Here is a 14720-nt window from a genome sequence, read left to right on the forward strand (position 1 = left end):
AAGGGAAGCCTGGAGAGCCACTTCTAGTCAGTGCAGACAATGCTGAGCTAGATGGACTGATGGTCTTGTGTTACCATCAAACTTCTGACACCGTGTGTTGTCTTCAGCTGTTTATCTAGAAACTCACTATAAGCCAAGTTAATGAACTTTATTTCTGAAAAGGTCTGGGAGCCTACATAAAGTAGTAACAAACTTCTGTAGTCAGGCCACTTCTCTGAGTCAGCTTTGCAGCAGCTGGCCTCCTAGGCTATGCCTGTTTCTCTTAAAGGGGCCATGTGCCAGTTACTTAACTACACAATTCATATAGGTGTGACCCGATAGAAGGCAGCTTTCTATGTTCCTACGTGTTCTAGAACCTCAACATGCTATTTCTGGTTCTTTTTTCTTTTAGGTCTCAGAGGTCTTCAGCTTTCTCTGACCTCTGAGACCACTTGAAAGAGTCTTGGATACTGTAATTGAGATATGCTGCTTTTATTGAATTTTTAAAAGCAGCTTTTGAATTGCTGCTTTGCATTAATCATTTATTGCACAGTCCGCCAACTTGATGTTATTCCAATGAGATGAGGTATATCAGTATTTTAAACCAACCAACCAAACCAAACCAAACCAGACCTTGAGGCATTATCTGAACCAAAGTTAAGCACTTTGCATGTCACTGAAATTTGTAATGGAGTAAAGGCTACAGTCCTTTAACCCACTTACCTGGGAGTCAACCCCATTGAACAATGGTATTTACTTCACAATAGACATGTAAGTGCATGCTTAACTGAAGCTTTAATTGCCATTTTTATTAAAATGTGGTTGGTTTAGTTCAATGTGCTGATTTTATTGCTGAAACCAAGGAGACTTAGAAGCGCTTAACGTTGGATGGACTGTGCCATTTGCAATTCTGATTCTTAAGGTATATCTATCTTACAATGTGGTAATGAAAAACTGGATACGCTTCTGAAGATGAAGGCTCTCAACAGCAGGACTACAACCTCCCATCCTTCAATGTGAGGATCTATGTCTGAAGTCACAGTCCTTCCTTTTGGGCTGAAGACACCAGGGAGACTAAAGTGAGTCTAAGGAAACTTGGAGGGTTCCACATTTACCTGGCCCAGATTGTCAAAGTTGTATTTGTGATGAACCCACTTGTAATTGGCAGCCATGCAGTCAGACCTATTGGTGATGTTTCGGGTGTCCACGCCCAGACAGTGGTAGAACTTCCCCTTGAACAGCTGCAAGAAGAAACCACTGTGTCAGAGATTTTGCTGTTAGGAATGGAGGGTGGTGCTCCCGAGTTTGGTTATGAGACAAGGCAACTTTCGCCTCTCGGTCACTGACTGCCACCTGGTTTAAGACCCATTGTGAACTGATAGTCATTAACCCCGACACCCATTTGGAAGCAAGTAAGTGAGAAAGTAGCTGAATGGGGACTAGCAGAAGCAAAATGCCCCAATTCTATTCCCCAGGCCAGTCTAGAGTTATTCTGTTCCAAATTGTTACTGGGTTTGCTGAATGCGAGCATACTGCTCCCATGAATTAAATACTCAGAAAATATCCCCTACTTCTCAGACATTTCAACATAAATTTACTCGGTGGTGACTTAAAAAAAATCTGTTGCCCCAGTTCCCTTTCCCATATGGCAGGGATTGGATTGTGCATTTGGAAAATCTCAGGGTGACTTCACACGTTACAGGAAGCTCATCTGCTTTCTAGCACTTCCCGTACATTATGAAACTGCCATCCCTACATACAGATTAAGTATAGCACATTCTTCCAAATGATAGCACTACCCACTCCAGCAGACCTCTGCAGTAGGAGCCTAAAATAAAACAGAACGTCACTAGTTTCTTCTTCAAATAGTCGTGGGTGGATCCAGTGCTTGGAATGTGGGGGAAAGTCAGGAATTAATGGAAAACACTTTTTTGTAATAAAACAGCAGGTAGATATCTGCGCTCTCAAGCATTTCAGTTGGGACCAGCAGCCAACCTGCCATTTCAGCATTGGGTCCTGAGGTCCAGCTGAATCTTACTGTAGCCCTGAACACCAGCCTTGCACTCTTATTATTTTGAAGTGCATCCCTTCCAGCTATCACATTAGAACTGGATCTAAGAGGGAGTGTGAAACAGTGAATATGACCCCTCCTCTAATTTTTTATTAAATCTCCAAAAATATTGCAAAATATTTATCATCATAAAGTTTTTCCCTAATATAAATTCCTTCTTGATTTCCCACCCCTCCTTTCCTGATGTTTGTTTTTTACTTCTTTTTATTAGTGAATATGACATCTCAAGCTCATCCAAATAGGTTCTTTTTTTCTCTGTGCCTGCATTCTCAGGGATGAGCTGGGAGCCTGCCTAACATTCCTCTTCTTCCAGACCTTTGGCTAATTAAACAATCTATGGCCTTTTAAACTGTGTAGGATATTATTTTTTGTTTGTTTGAAAGACACAGGAACCAGAGTGGTGTAGTAATTGCAGTGTTGGACTAGGACCTAGGCGACGCGGGTTCAAATCCCTCCTCAACCATAAAACTCAATTGGGTGACCTTGGGCCAGTCACTCTCTCTCAGCCTGGCCTACCTCACAGGGTTGCTGTGAGGGTAAAATGGGGAGGAAGAGAACCATGTACACCACCATGAGCTCCTTGGAGGAAAGGTGGAATATAAATGCAATAAAATTAATTTAAAAATAATAATAATTAAAAATAATACATTTTCTCATAGACGATATTAACAACAGTACCTGCACCCCAAGAATGCCGAAGATGATGAAGAAAGCACAGCAAATGAGGACGATGTTTCCAATGGGCTTGAGTGATGAAATGAGTGTCTCGACCACAAGCTTCAGGCCCGGTGCACGACTTATAACCCTGAAAAAGAAGCACTGTGAGGAGCAACAATAAGGGAGACATAGAACAGAGATGCTTTTCTCAATGCTTTACAAAGAGCTTCTCTAAAAAGTATCACGACACAGCTGCTTGCCCCATAAAGCAACACGGCAGATTTCAAGCAAGGGCATCATTTCATCCCCATATATGTATTTTTGTACACATTACATGGCTGGACAATTGCATTACAACATTAAGAGCAATGAAAATTTCGAAGAACAGCTGTGCTTTGGTTTGCACATTGCTTTTGAAAGTGCAAATTAGGTACCTAAATGCAAACTCAAGTCTAAATTCTCCCCCATCGCTACTGTCAAAACTGACTCTGGATACATATACACCCATTCCCTGCCTCTATGCTTGTTCTTTCCTATTTTGATTGGCCTTGTCATCACAGACTGTATCTAAGATGCCCTGAGCTCTTGACCCTTCTTATTGCCCTTTCCAAAACCTTTATCATGGCAAAACATCTGGGAGTCCACACAAGCTTTCTCTGGGTGTTCAGAAGCAGGGTCCTTACAAAAGAGAGGAGGAGGGAGACTAGCCTTTTGGATCTCACCTAAGAGGGCGTAAAGTACGCAGCAGCCGGAGGACTCGCAGCACGCCCAGAATTTTGGCTCCACCAGCAGAGGCTACCGAAACCACAATATCAATGATGGACACGAACACCAAGAAGCCATCCAGGATATTCCAGCTACTGCGGAGATAGGCCTGCTCCCCAAAATATAAGCCAAGGGAGACTACCTAGGGGAGATGAGAGAATGTATGAGTGTGGAGAATGTGATAGTCAAGCAGTAACACTGAGCTACACTCCTGGAACTACTACACAGTGCAGATACTTGAGGGTTTCACCTGGGTACAGAATTCTTGATGGGAACAGGCATGGGGTCAATGCAAAGCTGATCACTGACACTGATATAATGCTTGGTTCTCTTCTAATAAAAACAACAACAACCAAAACTCTGGGGAATAAAAAATGGACAGGAGGGCCTGATTTCACCTCTAACAAATATCTTTTTTTAAAAGCTGCTAATAGCCACCAAGGCCCTGATGATCTCCTTGCTGCTGCTGCTTATACTATATACAAATCCTTTCATCACCACAGAGATAATTTCAAGTTTTGGTGTTCTGAGATTTCGAAATGAAAGGGTTTTAATCAGTGCTTTTTTCTGGGGGGACGCAGGGGTATGCATACCCCTAAACATTTTGTGAAACTTTGTACTTTTGTCCATTTACTGTATTAATTTTTCCCAATTTGAACTATAAAATGGTGATTTTCTTGAGTCAAAATGAGAGTACCCCTAAACATTTTTTTAAGAAAAAAAAGCACTGGTTTTAATTCTCGGTACTCCCTATCATGCCAGCCTGTGGGAAGCAATTGTACAAATATAACCAGCAAGAAATATGGCCACACTGAATATTTACTCATTTGGTGTGGGTGTGTGTGTGTGTGTGTGTGTGTGTGTGTGTGTGTGTGAATGTACTGGATCCTTTCTTTGGAGGAGGGAAGAAATGTTTATTTGGAAAAAAAACCACAACCCCTGAAATCACTTTCAAAGTGCTGCCATTATTTGCCCCACCGTCTGTCTCTTGGGTGCTATTCTCATTGCTCCCCACCCTGGGTTCTCTCTTTTCTAAAGTTACCCTAGCCAGCCAGGGGTCATGCAGTGACACTGATGCTGAAATGCTTCACAGCTCATCAGATTCTGCTAAGTCCTGATATCATCATAGGCAAACAAAGCCTATTGGATGGTGCTCTGAATAGACAAAGAACTGCTGCCCTATTTGCAGCAATATATGTACATTCACCAAAAGGGCGTCTGCTCTCTTTCAACTCTGACAAATATATTTGTGAAAATGGCACCCCTTTGTACCTTACCCGTCGCCCCCCCCCAAATGGTATGTTTGCCTCCCTGGCATACTTGGAAGGGGCTAGTTGGGTCAGTGAAATGGGGACGGCTTGGTAGCTGTCAATGAGTGACTTACTTTCAGCGTCATCTCAGCAACGAAGATCGCTGTGAAGATGTAATTGGATACCGTAAGGAAGATTCTCTCCTGGAATAATCAAAGGCAGCCTCAGAATATATCTAGCAAGAGCTCTGCAGTTTGAGTCATTGCAACGAACTTGGCAAATCCTACTTGGTTGCTAAGAGTCAGGTGGATCTAAAAGTCTAGGGTACTTTAAGGTCAGCTGCCAAAAGCATCACCCTACCCAACATCTCAAGTACATTATAATATGCTGTCGTCCTTCCTAGTCTACCGTTGTGGCCCAATCAGTTCCTAGTGGATGTGGTAGAAATAAAAAATGAACGTGAACAGGCCAGCGACCGAGGTTTTCTTTTCATTTACATTCACAAATACCTAAAAAAAAGATACAAACACAACGAAGGGCATGGTCACATTGCCAGTTACACTGCACCCAGTGCACTCCCACTGCTAGTTTTAGAAGTCACATTCCCATGACATGAGCCACAATCCATGCTGACCCTGTACTTTGTTGACAAATACTGCTATTTGATGCGTTTCCTCCCCAAAGCAGGTTCAGTTTGACTAGAAAACTAGATGCAGAGTTAGCAGTCATGTGACCGTGCCCTAATAGCCACTGTGCATGCACAGATGACAGCTTCATAAATGGGAGTTCTGGGGGAGGGGGTTGCAGGGGTGAGGAAACCAAACAGGTAATGCCCCATCCCGTCTCTGATGTGAACTGTGAAATGCAGCTTAAAACGCAGCAGGGGGGAAATGAACCTGCTGCATTTTGAGCCACAGTTGTGAACATGCCCCCCAGTTGTGAACTGTTACACCATTGAATAGAATCCTCAGGTAGATGGTGCTCCTAGCAATCAAGTCAAGTATGTGGCTCTTCTGTGGTTGAGGCAAACTGTTCACAGAACATAGGAAACTGCCTTATAACAGCAACATATATAGATGTTCATTTGGCCCAGCAGCAGCTCTCCCAGGTCTCAAGCAGAGGACCTTCTCATTACTTGCCAGGTGAGCCTTTTAACTAGAGATGTCAGGGATTGAATTTGGAGCCTTCTGCATTCAAAGTGTGTCCTCTGTCGTCTCAGGAATGTGAAAACAGTCTTCAGTGTGTATGTTCTCCTGAATATACATTTAAAAGCTAATCCCCAAAGCACACAGATAAACCATCTTATCTAACTTTCATCTTCAGTGTTGTCGTGTACACAATGAGCTTCCCTCTTATTGGCAGGTGTATAGATTTCCAATACATGAGAAAGATATGTGTTTTCCTCATTTCTCACTATCATTGGCTGCTGTTCTAGTAATGTACCGTATTTTTCGCCCTATAGGATGCACTTTTTCCCCTCCAAAAATGAAGGGGAAATGTGTGTGCGTCCTATGGGGTGAATGCAGGCTTTTGCTGAAGCCTGGAGAGTGAGAGAGGTCGGTGCGCGCCGACCCCTCTTGCTCTCCAGGCTTCAGGAAGCTATCCGCAAGCCTTGGGAGCTCCGCGGGAGTTCCCGTAGGGCTCCCAAGGCTTGTGGATAGCAGCCTCCAAACCTGACTTGGTTTGGAGGCTGGCAGTGGGGAGAAGCACTGCTTCCCCCACCGCCAGCCCCACAAGCTCGGGGGACAGCGGGGAGGCGGAGTGTGCCTTCCCGCTGTTCCCCGACCTGGTTTGGAGGCTGGCGGTGGGGAAAGCAGCGCTTCTCTCCACCGCTGCCCCACAAGCTCGGGGGACAGCGGGGAGGCGGACCTGGTTTGGAGGCTGGCGGTGGGAGCTGCCTCCATCCCGAAGCCTGGGGCGTGCTGAGCCATGCGCCCCAGGCTTCGGGAAGATATCCGCAAGCCTGGGGAGACCAGTGCGACTTCCCGCTGGGCTCCCTAGGCTTGCGGATAGCAGCCTGTTCTGGGGACTGGGGTCGGGGGAAGCTCGGGTTTTCCCCGCCCCAGCCCTGCGCCTGGGGGGGGGAATTTTTTTTTTTCTTTATTCCCCCCCAAAAAAACTAGGTGCGCCCTGTGGGCTGGTGTGCCCTATGGGGCGAAAAATACGGTAAAGAAGTACCATTCTGAAGTTTTAGATAGGAAGCGTTTTCTTCACATAGAATATATTGTCAAGGATTTCATCTGAATGGCTGTTTAGGGCTGCATACTAGTAGCGGCAGGCCCAAGCTCACACATGCAATCACACATATACAAAGCTGCTTCCACTGGAAACAGAGGCATACATTTAATTCTTAGTAAAACTAGTCAAGTTCCATTTTCCATTTTCTCCATAGACTTGTTTTACCAAGTTTGTAAAACAAAAAAAACAAAAGCCCCCCACACTCTCCAACATCCTTTCTATGTCCTAATTGTGCAAAAGGTAAAAAGAACTCTGCTCCCCTAAGATTCTATGGTCCATCTGAGCAGGTTATAGTACTCACTGTGCTTCTCTGTTCAATCTGTGGTCTCTCCAGGGCAATAGTGATGCAGTTCAGGAAAATGAAGGCCAGGACAATGTAATCAAACAGCTTATGGGCGATGATAGTTTGACAGAGGATACGAAATCTGAAAGACAGTTCACTTGTTTGTGAAGTGCATATGTTTCTAAGGGATGATAGGGGTAGTGAGAAGGTTTGGGGGAAGTGGAAGATGATAAAATTACGCCCTGAAACTTTAGCTGTTAAACCTCCCGTTCAAAATTCTTTTGGTTCCACTTGAAAACTGTGCAACTGATTTAATTAGTATTGCCTCATGGCAAACTTTTAGAATCTCCCATTTTATTAATAATAAATAGTAGTAAATTTGAGAGCCGGAATAATTTCCTCTGCTGCTATAAGCTTTGCAAAATAATGCAGAACGTATTGTGAAAAGAAGATACAGCAGTGCAACATTGCTAAAAAATACATCATGGTGTATGTCTGATAATGTAATGCAGGGGTCAGCAAACTTTTTCAGATCTTGTGGGGGGCCGGACTATTTTTTTTTGGGGGGGGGGTGAACGAATTCCTATGCCTCACAAATAACCCAGAGAGGCATTTTAAATAAAAGCACACATTCTACTCATGTAAAAACACGCTGATTCCCAGACCGTCCATGGGCCGGATTTAGAAGGCAATTGGGCCAGATCCGGCCCTCGGGCCTTAGTTTACCTACCCATGATGTAATGCATAAACCAACCATGTGCTCTAAAAGATGTGCAGGTGTGATTGAAGGTAAATGCAAAAATTCAAGGCAGCGTGGTAGTATCCCACCCCAATATGCCCATCCCCCACAAACATAAGCAAAAGTAAAGGACACATACCTGTTTTGTGGTGAGAAAAGGTAGATGGACCAGTCTTCACGCAACTCACACCAGTCTGGCTTGTAGGCCTCTATCATCTTTTTGATACGGAAACACAGGCTCTGTGAAAAGCGAGGCAGAACATCAGAAGTTGCCACCTTCTTCACTTTCCCCATACGAGCAAGACTCCTTTAATGCCTTGAATACCAAAAACTGAGAAACCTCCCAATTACAGGTTCTTCATCTATATGGATCATTCACTACCCACCATGCCCCATGCAGGGTAAGAAAATGACTTGAAATCACAGCTGTGGGAGACGATGATGGCATGGACAGAGCGTTCAGAAGTTTCTCTCTGATCTGACATAAAACTGAAGGGCTGAAAAGAGAACTTCAAGGTCATCAGAGCCAACTGCAAGCACCATGGCAGGATTAATGAACTAATTTACCTCCTAGAAAGTAGAGAATCAGCACTGCCATTCTGACTTAGACTGAAAGAAAGCTTTGCTGATTGGGCAACACTTAAAACTACTAACAGCCATGGGCTACTAAAACAGCTCAGAGCATTGCCTTCTACCGAGAAAACCCCCAAATGTCCCTTATTGATACTGACATTTCACACCTGGTGAAATCCATTAAGTCCCTTCGAGAGAGAATTTTATGTAGCCGAGATTGAATCCTGAGCACCCTTACTTGGGTGTTGGGAGTAAGTCTCGGGGAATCAGACTCAATTTGAAGTAACATTGCATAAAGTTCACAGTAATTTTTCAAACATTGGCTACATCAGAGGTTTGTGCATTCCTACTAATATTGCCTATTCCATAAGTAATAGAGAGACGCAGTTAGAGGCATGCAGGTATCCATGGGGATGTTCCTAATGCCAAAAATATAAAGGAGAGTCTGAGATGTAGTATAAGAGGAAATATTTTACTAACACATCTGGAATTTCAGACAAGACTCAGGCTAAGGACAGGGCTTCAGAGATACACACGTAAAGCCTAATCACTGCTGATCTTTAAAAAACAAGAAAACCTATGAAGTTTGATAGGATTCTGCTGTACTTGTGGGTGGGATTTTTAGCTGTTCTTGGCGTATGACAGAAATTGAATTTTCATGTCTTGCAAGCTGCCTTGCGTGGGCAGTGTGCCCTGAAAGGTGGTAGAAGCACTCTGAAACCAATTAAATAATGCCAGAAGAGTCTATGGCTTGGGAAATCTGGGGAACCATAGAGTTCTATAGAGTTCTTCAAAAGCTGATCACTCTTCAATGAGAAGATCAAAACGGGCAAATCTTCCTGGAAGATAGCTCACTCACCACTAGGGAAGGACAAATGTCTCAATTTTTGTCTCTCTCAGTTTCTATTTTTTTTCTGTTGTCAAGTTCAGTGCTCCACATTTCTGTATCAGTTTGTGATTTTTGTAAATATATATATATATATATATATATATATATATATATATATATATCATGAAAACTGATCAGCATTCTAATGCAAATTTCTCCTAACATACATGTGCAATATATGCATTCTTATGCACATTTTTACCTATTATTTCCTTCCTTGGTAGAAGAAGAAGAAGAAGAAGAAGAAGAAGAAGAAGAAGAGGAGGAGGAGGAGGAGTTGTTTGGATTTGATAGCCCGCTTTATCACTACCCTAAGGAGTCTCAAAGCAGCTAACATTCTCCTTTCCCTTCCTCCCCCACAACAAACACTCTGTGAGATGAGTGAGGCTGAGAGACTTCAGAGAAGTGTGACTGGCCCAAGGTCACCCAGCAGCTGCATGTGGAGGAGCAGGGAAGCGAACCCGTTTCACCAGATTACGTGTCCACTGCTCTTAGCCACTACACCACACTGGCTCTCTGGTATGCATTATTTAATTGAAGAACTGCAACACAAAGTCACAGAACACAATGTTCTTTTCAGAGAACATGACATGAAAAGCATTTCATAGAAGGAGAAGTTTTGGAAAGGGTTCTGTTAGAGCTTCACTGTGATCTCTCTTTGCACAGTACAGCCAGGAAGTTCTGGGCTGGCCCAGCTCACCCTCTTATCTGTTATGATGGTTCTCCTCAACTTTACAAAGTCCTAATGCCTCTTTACTGGAGGAAGCAACTACTTACATAGTCTATCTCCTCCTCGTCTTCTCCATGGTCTTTGCGGTTGTTCATTTCTGGGAACATATCTTTAGCAATGTTGGGCATTTTGCCATTGCAGTTCTGGTGCTCACTGGGTCCTGTGGTCACACCCATTTTCCGCAAAGGCCTGTGATTGGATAGGACTGTGGGTGCCAACTCCACCAGTTCAGAGGAGCCTTTGGTGTCCAAGGAGAGGGTTCGCCGATGGTGGTGAACTCTTACTAGCCCTTCCTGTTCACCCTCTGATGCCCTGTGTCGTTCCCCGGATAAGAGGGACTCGTGCTCAGCTGAAGGAGGCTTGTGCTTGAGGCTGTGTCCCCGGGCGAGGCTGTTCCAGCTGGAGCGGCGACTCCCCCAGCCCCCAGTCCGGCTCCAGGCACCGTAATGAGAACTACGAGAGCTAGACTGCAAGAAATCCAAGAGAGGGTTCAGCACCCCCACCCAAATAGGAAAGCAGCACAAGTCAACATCCTCAGCCATTTATTTCTTCAGAATGTTTTTAGACCATCTTTCATTACGAAAATCACACGAGGCAGTTCAGAATCAACACAGATCATTAAAATTACAATGGAACAGTAACTTACTTCAGACTAGTTGCTTTTACTTCAAGCTCTTTTAACTGTAAATTAGAGTATGTGGTAAATCACAGCATACATTGGCTGTCACTGTAAAGGATCTTATTCTCAGGTGTTAGGACTGGAAATCATTGTGGTAGGCAACATGTGCTACACCTAGATTTAAATTCACCCACCAGAGACATCACACTGCTTTTCCTGGATTCGAGGGCCATGAGGACTTGGTCTGGCTGCAGAGTATTGCGGGAAGGGTTGGGAATTCCAGCAGCTGCTCCAGGCTGGTTGAGACACGGAAGGCTGGGGTCAAGATGTCCATTTGGGGTCATGGGAATTGCACAAAGCTTTGGATCTGAGCAGAAAAATGCAAAGGAAAGAGAGCAAAGGACATTCCTTTTTCCACCCAGAGAGCCGCCCTTCGATAAATGCATTCACGTGCTTTCAGATATATAGTGAACTCGAAGGAACTGTGCTCATACATAAATTCCACATACATAGATTCAGACTTTGGCACTATCTCCATAGCAATGCCTCTAGGAAATTGGGAGAACAATATGGGAGAATTCTCCTCCATCACCCAATAGCTTCTGCATTGACAGTGCTTCATACTTTTCCCATTAAAGCCTGGAAACGTTCTCCTTGGGAGAAAGTAAAGCTTATTCTTTATTGCCCAAATGCTTAGCAAAGAAGATTCTTGCAGTAGGCACTCCACTACAGCAGCAGGAAAACTGATGCTGTAGCAATAGCTATCCTTAGTGTGAGCACCTTAATATTCACATACATGGAAAGAAGCAAAACTGCAATGACTGATGATACCCCCCCTCCCTGCTTTCAAATCGAAGGCAGCTGTAGCTTTGTTCCTGCAGCAGGCACACATTACAAAAGGAGAATATAGTAAAAATGAGAGAAACCGACGAAGGCATTAACCAATCCGTGACAAGCTGTTTTGTATCCTATGTTTGAGAGCCACCTCTGCGTTCCCAGACCAACACCAGCAAATCTCTTTTCATTCATATCTGGGAATCTATCTACTACCAGACATGTCCTGACTTCCCTGGAAGCAGAGCGCCTATTGAGCCATTTGGCCTTGGAAACCCATCAGCAATATGAGGGGCTTTGAGGTTCTGAAGCAAGCAGACAACCAGTGAAATTCCCTCCAGGTTGGGCACCCTACAAACCAACAGCAAATAAAAAGGAAGGAGAGGCAGAGATGTATCTTTAGAATGGTACACACTATTGGGTGCTGCCATATGGTAAAGAGAAAAGATCATTGCTCACAACACAAAGATAAAATGCAATTTCTCTCTTCAAGTACCACTCCAATGTAGTAAGGGTGCCTGACTGGCGTGCATTTCCATGGTAAGTTGCCCCCATCACTTTCTTTAAACCCCAAACTCCCAGCGAACTTCCCCCTCTTCACTGTGGTCCTTAATAAGAATACGCAGGCTTGTAACTGGCATTTACAGCTGTTTGTGTTAAGGGCAATTTGCAGTATTCTCAAAGAAGAGCAGAGGGCATTGCTTTGGCTATCACACAAACAAAATTCTGCCATCCTGTCTTTTGGCTGATTTTACTGATGTTTGAATCCAACCTTTTGTCAAGTCAAATCAGTAGCCACAGGGTATTTTACACATATTTTTTATTTCCGTCTGATGTGCTTTGTGTGATTTGAACACTAGGGGTTTGATTGAAACTCAGTGTGGGAGCCCAGTTCCATCAGCAGCTTGAACATCTTCATCATTGTTATCCTAGTTCCTATGAGGTCGAGTAGAAAAGCCTGATTTTGCCAAGCCTGTCTAGGACATCACTGTTGCCTTTCAAAGAGAAGTGACAGGATCTGGGCCACAGCGTGTCCAAAAGGCACCAAAATCCTTTAGTGAAAAACATTGCAATAGCTTTGCCTTTTACTATTAGAAATGCAAATGCATTTGAAGTGTCCATTGCTGTGGACTCAGAGCACATTTGGGGAAGAGGAAGATGAAAAGGGAAAGCTGTAGCTCAGTGGTAGAGAAACTGCTTTGCATGCAGAAAGTCCTAGTTTGATCCCCAGTGTCTCCAGATATGGCTAAGACAGAGAATCCTGCCTGCAACTCTGGAGAGCCACTGTCAATCCAGTGTAGACATTACTGAACTAAATGGACCAATGGTCTCAACTCAGTATAAGTAAGCTTCTTATGTTCCTAAGGAGTGAACTTTCCAAGATGTTATGTTTTCACATATAAAAGCAGAGACCAACACAACTTTAAGTAGGATCCAAGATTATTCTGCTCTTACAAGGCAATCAAAAGTAAGACCTACTGAGATCAATGGGGATTACTCCCAGGTAAGTCACTACGATTGCAGCCTAATTCAAAGTTGCAAGGTAGTTATGCTAATAAGCCAGAATTGCAGCCAATCGTGAGAAATAGGGAAAATGGGCAATATTAAGTAATAGACTTTATTTTGCTACTCTCATGAAAACCAATATATTCACAAATTAGATTTCATGCAGCGGTTCTCACTGCAGTTATAGTCATGCAGAATTCCTATACCACCTTCTCTTACCCGAGCCATCTTGGAATTTGTCAAACTCCTCATTGTTTGATGAACTCTGATCGTCATCTGAATATGACCGGTTAGCATCACCCTGCATTGGGAAAATAAAATCAAAGACCTGGGAATTGTGAGCATCCTGAGAGCAAAGGAGGTGCTTCCCTGTGATTCCAGCATTTTGTGGCTTCAGCTTGGTAGGGAATTTCCAAGGCAAGGCAAACTACTTTATGGAAATCATTAGCTGACATGCCACTGCACATAAGAGGCGACACCTTAGTGTCCAGGCCATGTAATGGCACATGTCCTTGCTTTTCTTGCAGTTGCTTTGAAAACCACCCTCCACAAACACGTTCCTTGGAAGATCACTGGACATGGGATGCCTTGCCACCCTTTCTAAGCCCTTCAGGCTATGTCCCCAACCAGCTATAGATGTGTGCCATACCCTCCCTGAAAGCAGCTACTGTAGCAACTCACCTCGGCCTGGAATCCCTCCACCAAGATGGCCACCAGCAGATTGAACAGAACATAATTGCCAAATGTCATGAGAGCCACAAAGTAAAGAGATGCCCATGGAGAAGTTGAGGCCATGCCATTGTAGAGCACAACATTCCAGTCCTCCTGAGTCAAGATCTGTAACACAGAACCCAAGCTTGCAAAGTCAAATCAAGAACAAAACATGCAGGCTGGAAAATACGTTAACTGACAGGTAAAAAGTATCTAATTAGTTTTATCCTTTTCAGCCCGCTCATATGCATGAACTTTTTTCTGTTTTGGTCATGATATATCTTTTTTCCTGAGGAGATGCATTGGCTGTGTTGTGCTGTTCCAATGCCACAAGCACTCTCTGAAATGTAGTGGGTTGTCATTTACAGTTCACTGTAGAGTAGCAGAAACACTGTGGCTCCCTTACCAGTGGGCCGAGCTGAGCTCACGATCATTAGTGGGTTGCAACTGATGGCATGGTGTTAAGCATAGCAGCAGGCCCACAAGCCTGATGGTTCAAATCCTATCCTTTCCCTTAATCACTCCTTGTTTCTGGGAAGACATGTCTCCTTCCCCTCCCCTTATTCCCTTTTCCTATTTCTTGGTCTCACCTGGAACACTGTGACAATAGCCCAAAGTAGGGAGTCAAAATTCTTCCGGTCAGGGACTGTGTCTCCTGTGTCAGTCCTGAGGCTGAATTTACACCCAAAGATGTGCATTCCGAGGATGCTGTTGGAAAGAACAGTTTTTTTATTTTTAAATCAACACATTTCTTATGTAATTTTCATTATTGAAATGTTCTTATTTATTTACCACATATGTATCCTATCCTTCTACTAAAGAAACTGGGGCAATACATATATGGCTTGTCACAGGACCCAGAGCTCTGCCTCCTCA

At 43.8% G+C, this 14720-nt stretch overlaps 1 protein-coding gene across 7 annotated transcripts in view; it reads right to left on the bottom strand.

The window, feature by feature from the left end:
- The window catches only part of CACNA1I (calcium voltage-gated channel subunit alpha1 I), a 363153-nt gene that overhangs the window by 39867 nt on the left and 308566 nt on the right, over window positions 1-14720 (bottom strand). For 6 of the 7 annotated variants that reach the window (XM_083573883.1, XM_083573884.1, XM_083573885.1 and 3 more), the window contains 11 exons: window positions 14435-14552; window positions 13815-13970; window positions 13353-13461; window positions 10988-11160; window positions 10222-10641; window positions 8122-8222; window positions 7262-7385; window positions 4857-4925; window positions 3430-3614; window positions 2729-2855; window positions 1095-1220 (listed from right to left, as the gene is read on the bottom strand). In XM_083573883.1, coding sequence (XP_083430009.1) covers window positions 1095-1220; window positions 2729-2855; window positions 3430-3614; window positions 4857-4925; window positions 7262-7385; window positions 8122-8222; window positions 10222-10641; window positions 10988-11160; window positions 13353-13461; window positions 13815-13970; window positions 14435-14552 — 1708 coding nt within the window. The remainder of the gene's footprint in view (window positions 1-1094; window positions 1221-2728; window positions 2856-3429; window positions 3615-4856; window positions 4926-7261; window positions 7386-8121; window positions 8223-10221; window positions 10642-10987; window positions 11161-13352; window positions 13462-13814; window positions 13971-14434; window positions 14553-14720) is intronic. The other variant, XM_083573886.1, reaches the window with a different exon arrangement.

The sequence above is a fragment of the Podarcis filfolensis genome, assembly GCF_964270895.1.
Source record: "Podarcis filfolensis genome assembly, chromosome: 10".
Lineage (NCBI taxonomy): Eukaryota > Metazoa > Chordata > Lepidosauria > Squamata > Lacertidae > Podarcis > Podarcis filfolensis.